Genomic DNA, 12,322 nt, shown 5'->3' with positions numbered 1-12,322 from the left:
AAATTGCATCAACAACAACCCAAAAAAGAAAAGAAAAACATCTTCTAGTTCAGTACATGTGCCGTATTATTGTCCACAAATAGCAATGGGTATTTCCAGAGACCATGTCTCTGTTAAACACTGCATGCACCAATATTCTTACACAGACACAAAAGTCTGGGTATTAAGTCTTCACATTCCGCATTTATCAAGTTTGTATCTGAGCAGAAAAGAGTAACATTAGTTATGACTCTAGCTCTTGATGTACGGGTCCATTGATAGTCATGACAGTGAACATGCACTTTACTGGGAACGATGCCATCAGCTTCCTGTACTCAAGACAAAGTCAGAGATCCATAGTTGTAGTTACAACTTCTGATTGTAGACACAGCGGGAAGCTTAGTTGGTTGTTGTCAGCATTGGAAAGATGACTCTCTTCTCTCGCCTTGTCACCCAGCAGCTAAGAACAGAATGGCAGAATATAAGAGAGGCCAAACTGACCCAGTAAATCTAGAGAATTTACTGTGCTACTGGATATATTGCTGAAAAGGAACCCCTTTATCAGTGATCTTGGCCCTGGAATATTTAGCTGTAAGATTTCTTGGAATTGGTACGTTCAGCATCAGGCTAGTCAGTATTCCTCCCTTGATAAGAAGGTAACCTGTCAGGGGAGGAGTCCTTTGAGTGACTTGGCAATGATGAGGCTCATGTAGTATCAGGATAAATTTGCCATGTTCACAGCTACCAACAAGCAGCTACAGTAAAGCAAGCTAAGCTAAATGAAATTCACGTGATAACACCCACAGTATACATGTTATAGCAAAGAGGGAAAACCAATCAGTAGCCAGCTTACTGCAAATGATGTCCAAGGGCAAAGCAAAAAGCGCTAAAAATGATTTAAAAGAATAATTATAATAACAGTCAACTGGGAGGGTTCAAGATTTGTTGCAGCATGGCCTTTACATGTGCGCTACATAGCCAGAATATTCCAAAAATAAATCCAGGATACTGTATGTGCATGTAAACATAGTGAGCACACAAGCACAGAGTAGCTCGAGAGTAGAGTAGCTAGCTTGCTACAATGTTGTCTCCAGTGCAGGTTTAATAATGTGGGCTTGTGGTTTCTGTGATACATGATAAATGACTCCCTCCTTGTGTATGCTGTTCCCTATAAATAAAGCACTGAACAACAACATTTTATCCTCTCTCTGAAGCAAGGTTGAGCCTCTGACAGCCTATTACTGTACAGCACAACCATCTGCAACATTAGCTTTATAGGCCTTCTGGTCCAACACTAACAGATGCAGAGTGCTCCTAACAATATGCTCATAATGGCCGGAGGACGTTGTGTTTTGGCCATGTTTAAATGAAGTTCAGTTGGCTACATGGTCACAAGTGCTGCAGTGAGCAACTGTGGCCATGTCTCAGTGGATTGTAGGACTTAAATGTAAATGATACCAACTGTCTGGTCAGTTGTTCCATGAAACAGGAAATCCTTGCCAGCATGGTCTCGGCACGCCTACTCATGTGTAAAAGGATGTGTGCACTAAATAAATTTGTAGAAGGGGAGCGGTAAACTTATAAAAATAGCTCGCCAGTGGGTGTTTCTAAATTTCCCTCACTTTCTTGGTAGCTTTTAATGTTCCTTATTCTGCTTTGTTTACTCTCAGGAGTATGATTATGGCTGTTGCAGTTGTTATAACAGTATTATCATTTTTTAGGCTGATAGCCATAATCATTTTTCGTTTTTGCCTCCTCGAATGCCGTGTGGTCTTGTGGGAATGCTTCCAGCATTAGAAGTGAGCATATGGCCCTGTTACTCCACACACTCTTTATTTTTCCAGCCATCCTCCCTTTTTACTTTTAAATGATCTCAGTCTCTTCTCAAGTTTGTTCATGAGATCTTCTTCAATCAGGTAGTTTAAAAAGAAGAAGTAGTCACTGCTTTTTATCTCTTCCTTTATTCAAGCAGAGATAAAAGATCTATAGCTACAGACATACATTAATAAATGCACCCATGCTGACATAAAAAGAGAAAGTGGGGGGAGAGAAGGAAGAGGGGTATGATTAGATTGAATGACAAAAAAGAACAGTGTTGTGACAGTGAGCAGCTGGTGTTTCCAAGTGTTGACAGGCGTTGTTTTTGGGTGTGCGTGTGTGTCTGTGTGTGTACATGTGTACGTGCGTGCTTGATGAAGACAGATTGTGCTGTGATTGTTCATTTCTGAACAGGACTCCGCTCATAGGGGTTATTGACGGCATCTGCGAGGGAAAAGACAAACATGACAAATGGCGCTCAACCAAATGTCTCTCTTCATTCTCCCTCTCGAGATAGTTTCATGGCCTAAAGGCTTAAGAAGTCAGAATGATTGGTTTATTATCAAACTTTAAATGTGGCTTAAAGCTAGATTGAGTCCTAGTGTGTGGGAAGTTTAAATTTGTCAAATCAATATCTGTTAAACTGACTTTTGAGTGAGATTAATTGCTGGTAGTAGTTTTTACCTCAGTGCTGTTACTGTGTTGTGATACATGTACCCTATTTGTGTGGTAGGTGTTGTGTTTGCAGGGGGCTTGATAGTAACCCGTGTGCTTAGTATGACAGCTCCATATGCTGCTCCACTTTCTAAATAACGTGTAACAAGTAACCAAGCGTTCACCCCCACCTGTGTTCATTCAAACACATAACAGGTCATGTGTTGATACCACAAATTACTGTTCTCCTGTGTGTTCTCACATGTTTGTACCACAGGTCGCGGTCTATTAGTGGAGCCTCCTCTGGTCTCTCCACCAGCCCGCTCAGCAGCCCACGGGTGAGTCGTAATCCTCAGTTCACATCCAAACACGCACACACATAAAAACACACACCTCTTGACCCAGTTCTTAAATAACTAGTTAACCTTCTGGGATAATGGCCAACCAACTACTGCTGATCACATTTTATTGATGTCATATTATGTCAGCAATAGAAAATAAAAAACAAAATTCTTTTTTCTGACCATGAAAGAAACACACACACACACACAAAGAAAACAATATTTCTCTGCACAGCAATATTTTTCCACCAATCTGTTTTACCGTTATATAAACATTTATCAGCCTTGAAGGATCTACCTTTGTGTTTTGAGAAAGTATAGGTCCATTTTGATTACCTTTTCATATCCTGCATCATATCAGGGCTTCCTGTGTGTCCATATAGCTTAGATGTTTCTGTTAATGCTAAGTAAAACCCACTGCTGAATGCACACAGGAGGCATGACAGCACAGAAAACTTTCTCCACCCCACAAAGCCTCTTCTCTCTCCATCCTCTGCACTTATTATCCTTCTCTCTGTTTTCTATGGCCTGAGCTCTTTGGAAATCCAGCTCAGGGAATGCTTCAGAAAATCCCACTTTCCTTTGCTCAAAGCTGGGGAGCTTGTAGTAAACTTTTCCAGCTGACTAACCTGAGAAGGCTCCAGATTAGCCAGGATCCTAAGACGAGCTCCTCACCACACAGGTTCTTGCAGGCTTATCTGAAAGGGAAATTGATTTCTCAAACCCACCCAAAGCCTGGATTGTGTTCTCAGCAAGAAGCTCTGTGTGGGGTTATTTTCTCAGACTTAGCTTCTGGAAGACAGGAATGTGTTGAAGGCAAATATTGAACCAGTGTGAGTGCAAATGAACCATGCAAAATCAGTACATCAATAAATAATCAGGAAATTTGACTGCAGAGTTGCCACCTTCCACTTGTTTTTGAGACAGCCCAATTGGCCTTTTGTCTCTCTCGTGTGTTTGTGTTTGCTTGCTTGTCTCTGCTGGGAATGCCTTGTATGTTTTATGCAAATAAAGTCTGTCTTTTTGTGTTTTGTTTGGATTTTTTTAAAGTGAGCACATTGTTTGCTGGTATTGTTATTCCCATTTCATTTTTGTTTTGTTTTGCTTTGAAATGAGTCACTGAATGGTCTTTATCATGTTTTCTTTCTCTCTTTTTTGTTGTTGCACTTGTTACCTGCCTCCAAATCCTTTGGCTACTTCTTCCTTTACCTGTGTGGTGGTTTGCCCTTCCTTTCCTTTGCTTTGCTTTGTGTGTTTGTGTACTTGCATGCATTCTTGTGTGTGTTTTCTGTTTGTTTCTTTTGTTGTCTTTTTGTTTTACACCTCTTCTTCCTCTTGGCTGTGTTATTCTTTTAATCTAGCCTGTCAGAAAGTTTGGTGTACCACCTCAGTCCCCAGACTTGTCCCCGTCCCCTAACACCAGTCCCTGTCCGTCCCCTGAGCCCGTTCCAAATCGCGCAGGCCAGCGTATCTCCACCCCCAATTCGCTCGCTCCAAACAGTGAGCCCCTGCCAGAAGCACTCAACAAGACACAGACGCTCCCTGCCAAGTCCAAAACTGTCCCAAAGCCCCTCCAAGCCACACGATCAAACCCACTTCCTGAAACCACCCTTGATCCAGAACCTGCAGTCAAATCAGAATCCTCCACTCCCTGCCAGCTTCCATCACAGCCACCCTCTGCCTCTGTGCCTCCTACCCCTACTTCTCCATCTTCCCCATCCTCCCCATTTTCCTCATCCTCCATCGCCAGTGCTACCATCTTAAACAGCCCCCAAGTACGACGAGCTCATTATGCTGCCAACCCCCAACTCTCTGTGCCCTTTAGCCCTGTGTTGCCCCTGTCACCAATCAGGCTGCACCATTTTCACCCTGTAGCACCAGCCCCTTCTCCATTTACTGACCACCCACCCAAATCTATCCCCCTCATACAGGTTACCCCTCACCCTTCCCCTCGAGGCAGCCCCCTCCCCACCCCAAAGGGCACCCCAGTGCACACTCCCAAGGACAGCCCAGCTGGGACACCTACTCCAACACCGCCCCCAAGCCCCTCTATTGGAGGCATGCCTTGGAGGACGCGCCTCAACTCCATCAAGAACAGCTTCCTGGGCTCACCACGTTTCCATCGCAGGAAACTCCAAGGTAGATTTCAGCCAATTTACATGAAAAATTGCTGACTAATGCTACAATCTTGGTTTTCCCCCAAAAGTTTTACTGTACATTGTACCGTAATATACTTTTTGACAATTTTAAGTCTTTCTCAATCGTCTGACATCTAACTCTGCTTCCACAGTTCCCACACAAGAGGAGATGTCCAGCCTCACACCAGAGTCTTCCCCAGAGTAAGCAGACGCTGTCCATTTTGAAAGCACCACTGCTATCATAACTATGCATAACCTCTCAGCCCCTTAGCCACTGGCTCAAACAGGCTCCCTCTCGATAGGATGATGTTTTGGAAAGTGTAACATCTATGAATGTTTGATTTTTGCCTGCTGAGTCGACTTGTAATGACCTCCGGTCTGGTCTGAGTTGGAAAGAGGACAGTAGCAGGAGGTAGTGAGTGGGTTATGAGGGAGGCAGGACGAGCCTGCGTGATGCTTTTGAGTTCCCATGGGCCTGATAACTCAAGGTTGGCCTAGATATGCCTGTTTGGTTGGCTGGTTGCTGTCTGGGTTGGTCATTTCCACCTGGCTAGATAGGAATTTCCCAACTGAAAGAAGTTGGAAAATTGATCAGAGAGAGACCCTGTTTTAGCTCAGCCCGAAGTATACAGTCACGTGAGCTGTAGTCAGTCTCCTACTGCAGAACAGTGCATCTCTTTCGGCTAATCTACATTTGTTTCCATATTTTACTAGGTATTTATATTGGTTTAAATGTAATGCTAAATATTATAAATCTTATATCTAATATTAATGCCAGAAAATAGGAGTCCATATGGCTTACTAGTGGTTGGAAGTGCACCTGGGCTGAGGCCAATAGTAAATTCATCTACCTCTGCTCCTTCTGTTCACAGAGAGACTCAGTTATCTCACCCCACCCCCCTCAAATCCATTCATACACAATGCACTGGAATATCCTCTGTTTGCTCCTTTGAATCCCTACAGAACTGTGGGGAGGTGGTTGTTTCTCAGAATCAATAGACTGATAGGGAACTAAAACAAGGTTGCAAAAATGGTCAGCTGTATAAAGATGTATGTGTACAACATTGGGCTTATATTCTGCTAAATGTCTTTTCTTTCCTCACAGACTTGCCAAAAAATCCTGGTTTGGTAACTTCATCAACCTGGAAAAAGAGGAACAGATCTTCATTGTCATCAAAGACAAACCTCTCAGCTCAATCAAGGCAGACATCGTTCAAGCCTTTCTCTCGGTAGATACACCACGTTTTTGCTAATTTCTTCCTTTGTCCCTTCTGCTGAACCCCTGACCCTTTTCCCATCTGCTGCGTGTCCCCACCTCTCTCTGACACTGTATCTGTTTGTGCATGAATGCAGCCGTATCACCTGGGTATTTGCTCTCTAATGCAGGATGTTGGCTCTGCTACGAGGCAGGCATGCTCTGAGTGTTTGCTAACATGGTGCTGATTTATGTAGCAATCCAGTAAACTGCTTGTATTCACCACTTCTATTTTCTCTTTGACTGTGGACCCACTTGAGGTCAATAGAAAATCAACACTGAGCTTTGGTCATTAGCATATAGATGTCCTGCCCTCAATACAGTGCTCTGAGCATGTGTGTTTGTATATTTAGATGTGCAGGGTGAGAAAAAGCGTAGATTGCATGTGTGTGTGTCTGTGTGTGTGTGTTGTGCTTTATTATTGCGTGGTTCTACAAATACATGCAGAAATGTAAGGCAGCATTAGCTTTTTCAGTAAGCGCAGCAGAATCAGTACCAAGAAACAGTAAGCAGTGGTCGTTGATATTCAGAGTACATAATTGAACAGAACCTATCCTCACCCCAGTTAGATTTAACAAAGTCTAAGTGTACAAACTCTGCCGGTGCGGGTCAATGTCAAATCTGTTTCCTCATCCCTGGAGGAAGCATTTTCCTTTGGGTTATGCTAGCTGGTATTCCAGACAGGAGATTGGCACCTGAATCAGTGGAATTATACCTCTCAGCACTCTAGCATTAATGGAATGTCAAACCCTCTCTAGCACTATGGCAAAACGTGACAATTTCAGGGCTCACCTGTTCATTGGGCATACAAATTCATTTTAGGCGGGAGAGTGCAATGTTGTTGGATGACTCAAGATTACATTAGCTTAAGTCTCTCTGGCATGCATGGCTACTCCCCGAGGCATTAATCTCCTTAGAGTTTCAAATGTGGTTCGTACTATGTGGAGGGTATTTTAATGAGGGTTTATTCACCTTGTCATTTGCAAGGTGTGGGAGAAAAATTTAACATCAGTGCTTCCTATGCATAATCCCATTACTCGTGTCTTTGTGCTACCTATTTTTATTCCTGTTTTTTTTTTTTTCCTCTTTCTGACATTTTCTTTTCATGATTCCTTTTTTGCCCCCACAGATTCCCAGCCTGAGCCACAGTGTCATCTCTCAGACCTCTTTTCGAGCAGAGTACAAGTCAACAGCCGGCCCCACAGTCTTCCAGAAGCCGGTGAAATTTCAGGTGGATATCACCTACACAGAGAGCACAGCTGCCACTAAGGAGAATGGCATCTACTCTGTAACCTTCACCCTGCTCTCAGGTTAGGATACTTCAGCAATCATAAAAACATCTCAACATTTTCACCTGCTTCTACCCTTTTTTTTTTTTTTTTTTTGGTAGAAAGGCTGTCCCTGTTCAGGAAATTACAGTCATGGCCTTTAGAATCAAAAGCAGAATGTTCACCAGCGGTATATTTGGTGGTACGGCTCTGGTATCCACACTTCTGTGAGGATACGTGGAAAAGCAGAAGCAGGAAAAGCATCGGTGACAACAGATATGACGCTGATTAAGTCGGGTACCGGATTAAAATGAGAAGATCTTGTAGAGTGGGGTTGCAGATGTGTATCAACTGTAGGCAGGCTAAAGCAACTTAAATAATCAGCCTTGTTTGAGATTTGCAAGCAAAATACATGAATGACTGTCATGTGAACAATCAGCCGATGGTGGGCTGGAAGTGATACGAGCTGACCTGTCAGAATTGCAGACTAGGTTTAACTTTGTGGCTTGTGTGAACTAACACTTGTCTCAGTTTCCATCATCTGTGGGCACTTGAAGTTTGACCTGCATGTGTCTTCACTGTTTGAGATTCGAGTAGATGCAAACGGTGTAACAGTGGAACTGAAAATCAATGGAGAAGGTGTTGTAACAGTATTGAAAGACACTGTGTTGCATACAAGGGAGGAATTAAATGGTAAATGGCCTGTATTTGTATAGCGCTTTTCTAGTCCCTAAGGACCCCAAAGCGCTTTACACAACCAGTCATCCACCCATTCACACACACACATTCACACACTGGTGATGGCAAGCTACATTGTAGCCACAGCCACCCTGGGGCGCACTGACAGAGGTGGAATTAGTTCTCTAAAAATTCAATACACCAAGTCTTCCTTCTGTACTTGAAGCTGGAATCCAAGAAAGAAAGAAAGAAAGGGTCAAGTTCAAACCAAGGATCTCAACCGATCACAGAGGACAGACATGCATGTATTATTATGGCATTTGAGCAGCTGGCTCTCCATCTCATTAGCCTTAAATTCAAGCTCACAAATGACAAGTGAAACACTTTGAATGTCACACTTTAAACTAATGGAGTCATGTATATTCAACAAACAAACAAGCCTGAAGTCTTTTTTTTCCCCTGAAAGCATGTTGGTGTGTTAAACTTAATGAAAAACATAATTTTTTTTAAATCCTGAATTCTTGATAAGACTTAGCAAACTGAAGTCAAGCTATGCACAATCCCACACTGAAACCGTGTGTTAATGCTTAGTTCTGCACAAACACCTGCATGCTCTCTTTTACTCTCCTCTTTCTGTTTCACATAAATGGGGGCACAGCTGAGCTGAATGGGCTGTAATAGAAGCCAGTTCTTCATGTCACTGACCGTATACTGTACACAACAGGTAGACAGCAGGAGCTCTCAGCAGCACTCATCTCTGGCCCTCATTTATAATCTCAGGCTTTCTGCAGTTTTCCACCTCACATTTTGCACCACGTCCATATCCCTGTTTGCTTTGCCTTCAAAAACCAGTACCTTTAAATCTATTTGGTTATTGCAATATATTTGTACAAGTTCTGCTGTGTGCCTTCATGCTGCTGATACTCTGTATCCCTGAACAGACTTTTTAGGGGTTTTTCAGTATAATAACATGCCCCCTCCCTCCATCACGTGTTTTAGATCTTCTCAGTAGGTATGCACAAGACACATGCAAGTATGGGATCATTCTTATCATCAGTTGCATTTGATGTGTTTGTCTATATATCACACCAAAAATGAATATTAATCCTTTCCAGAAACTTCCTTGTTTCTTGTCTCATTGTGGTGCATGTAAGGGGCGATGATTTTCGAGTCACTGGAGGAGAGTTGGAGGCAAGGAAGCAAAAGTTAGCATAGTGAAAAGCACCCCATGACTTGTCACAGAAGAGAATAGATCTATTGATGGCAGCATTGAACTCGTAGAAGTGCCGCTTTCGTGCATTCTGGTTTACTGTCATGGTTTGCTCACACGCTTAATGGAATAGAGACATCATTTATGCTACTTTTGCTTTACCTACCAAGACAACTGTAAGTGTTTTCCATGAAAGGTCTACTATGTCAGCATTCATGTGTTTATCTATGTTTCTGTGAAGGACCCAGCCGACGCTTTAAACGAGTAGTGGAGACGATTCAGAGCCAGTTGTTAAGCACACACGATCAGCCTGGGGTCCAACAGCTTTCCGGTGAGTAAGAATTCCTTTTCAAAAAAATATTTAAAAAAAAGAAATTCCAAACCTTTACCAAAACCTCTTCACCCATTCCCCTACCGCCTCATCTGCCCATCCCGCCCCTTGATGAGCTACACTCGCCGCTATAGCTAAGCTAAATCCAACCCGTCTTCTCAGTATGCTTGAAATCCTCAAGCCACTCTCTGCTTCTCCAATCGGCTTCCTCTGCATGCCCGTGCCTCACTGCTATGAAAGGGTGGGAGCTGCTCTCAAGCACCGACTGCGGGTCAAATGTTGTCTCTCTGCCCACTGGCAGTGAAGATTAGAGTAGAGGGTAGGGTAAGCCGATTCGCATTCTGTTACTCCTACTTTCAAGACTGATCACTGGAGCCTGTCACCATGGCAACACCTCTGCCCCTTAACGCACTCCCACATTGCACTGCGCCAAATAGCGACACCACACCTGATAAGTGCGCTCTCTAGGCATCCCGTGCGCTTTCACTCTCTGTATGTTCACCAGTCCACCGCTAAAAGCAAGGTACAAACACCTCTGAGGTCAACAATCATCATCACCCAGCCATTCACATGTGAACTTGATGATATTAGTCTCTCTTTCTTCTCTCATCTTTTCAGTAGTTTCAGAGGTGACTGTTTCAGCAGATGTAAGCACGTTTTTTGTGCCATTGTGGCTCGATACTGTTTCATAAAAGTGAAGTCTGGATGATGAAGAGTCATAGGGCTCCGACTCGCCCCTTTCTGCTCTTAACATGTTGACTCTTTTGAATCATTGTGAGCTGTGTGCATCTCACTTGCCATCCAAGAGCTCCATCTGCTGGCCAGACAAGTAAACAACATCAGGAGGAAACGTTACCAGTTGTGAACAATGTCTGCGTCTTTCTGTCCTCTTAAACTCATTTCCAGTTCCATGCCAGGTCTTGGTAGCATGTCCCACTACAGTTTTTTAAGTGTGAGCTGTGTCTTTGCTCTGTGTCTTTTACGCAAAATTACTCTCATTGGCACTCAGAAATGAACAGCAGTCATGACAGCTGTTATGATATTTAACAGTCTGTTATCATTGCTGTGCCTCAGTAAGTTTACCAATTATTTTTGATCTTTTTATATCGTGCAGCTCATTACCAGGCTGAGGTGTGGGAAGGGTAAAATTACAATAAGTTACATTAGATTAGGTTTTAATGGTGGTGGGGGTTTTGACGTAGTGGGCTGTCTCTGTAGGAGAGATGACATTGTTGGAGTATAATATGAGAACCGCTTAAAGCAATAGATGGATAGATACTGAAAAGTACACTACTTTTAGTTTGTGTTGTCCGAGATGATACAGTTGGTATTAAAAGTCAAAGTAAGTTATTTTTGACAAAGGCTAGTTGAATGAATTAATGTCTTTACGGCATCACGCTGAGAAGCAATCGGCATGAAAACAATCCTATTCTCCTCCTCTCTATTTACTTTGACCCACTTACACACCTCTAGTAGTACCTGAACAAAAGGGATTTAAAAATAAAAGTCAGTGACTGTAATTAAGAATAGAAATTGATTTGCATAACATTGTGTCAAAGGGCTTTGTCAAAACCTGGTTATTAATGCCCCTAATCACTAGTGATGACAGCATTTCTGAGACCTGTACTTACCAAGAGTTAAAGTATGGAGGAATGCAGGAAGTAAAATGTAGGTATATTCATTCAGATAAAGATGCTTTTGAGAAAAGGCAATATTATGTGGTCTGTTGTAGTCTTTTCAAAACACGGATTCCCAATCCAGATTGGGAAAGAGTTAATTGACTAATGTGGAATTAGAAGTATAAACATGGGGAAGAAGTTAGCTACAGCCACATTCCTGCAGGATAATGGATCAGTAGAAACTACTACTGGCCTTCTCACATGTGCACTTGCATGCAATTGCTCATTAATCCGTATATGACAAATTTTCTAATTTACACAATACTGCAGGCAGTCATCATACTGGAAGTGCATACAGACTGATAACAGAATGTTTTACCTCAAGAAATTCTATTTTATAATCTACATTTTGCTGATGTGTAGACGCAGCATGTTTGTGCGCTTTATTGTCCGTGTAGCTCCTCAGTCTGTTTTTTCTTGTTTTACTGATGCTATAACTGTTTGCTTGGACTGCAAAGAAGTCAGAAACAGTCTTGTTTTTGACTGATCAGTCACGCTTATGCGGACCATCACCTCTTTTTTTCATTTTTTTTTTTTTGGTGTACTTAATGCTTATATGCATGCGTACTGTTGTCCATACGTACACACACTGCACGTGTTTCCTCTTTCTGAGGTCCATTCAGGTCTCTTACTGTGTTATGTACGTCACTATGAACAATTACCACAAGGTAGACAGCCTCACTAATGAGAAGTCTATGTTGCCCTTCAGTGCTATGGTTATGATATCAAAACACAGTAAAATTGTGTATTAGAGAATACAGCATAAATAGTTCACAATGAAGTAAAATTTGAGGAGTGATTTAAAAGTAGACACTTCCAAATCTAATTTCCTCTGGTAAGGAGGAAATGGATACAGAACTCTATGTAATTCGGGAGGCTCTGTCATGAGGAGCGGGCAGGTTCATAAGGTGTGTGTATGTCTGTAATGGAGATGGGACTGAGGTTGTATAAGTATTTAAAAATAAAATGAA

The 12,322-nt window shown here is 42.5% G+C and overlaps 1 protein-coding gene across 6 annotated transcripts in view; it reads left to right on the top strand.

Annotated features, from left to right (window-relative positions):
* brsk2a (BR serine/threonine kinase 2a) overlaps positions 1-12,322 on the top strand; it is a 177,168-nt gene that overhangs the window by 159,972 nt on the left and 4,874 nt on the right. For all 6 annotated transcript variants that reach the window (XM_040025245.1, XM_040025242.1, XM_040025241.1 and 3 more), the window contains 6 exons: positions 2,729-2,789; positions 4,724-4,931; positions 5,083-5,131; positions 6,036-6,159; positions 7,315-7,495; positions 9,583-9,672. In XM_040025245.1, the coding sequence (XP_039881179.1) occupies positions 2,729-2,789; positions 4,724-4,931; positions 5,083-5,131; positions 6,036-6,159; positions 7,315-7,495; positions 9,583-9,672 (713 nt within the window). The remainder of the gene's footprint in view (positions 1-2,728; positions 2,790-4,723; positions 4,932-5,082; positions 5,132-6,035; positions 6,160-7,314; positions 7,496-9,582; positions 9,673-12,322) is intronic.

Source organism: Simochromis diagramma, unplaced genomic scaffold (assembly GCF_900408965.1).
Source record: "Simochromis diagramma unplaced genomic scaffold, fSimDia1.1 OVJJ01000293.1, whole genome shotgun sequence".
In the NCBI taxonomy this organism is placed as follows: Eukaryota; Metazoa; Chordata; class Actinopteri; order Cichliformes; family Cichlidae; genus Simochromis; species Simochromis diagramma.
Note: the sequence above shows the minus strand (reverse complement) of the source record. Positions and strands in the feature narration are given on the sequence as shown.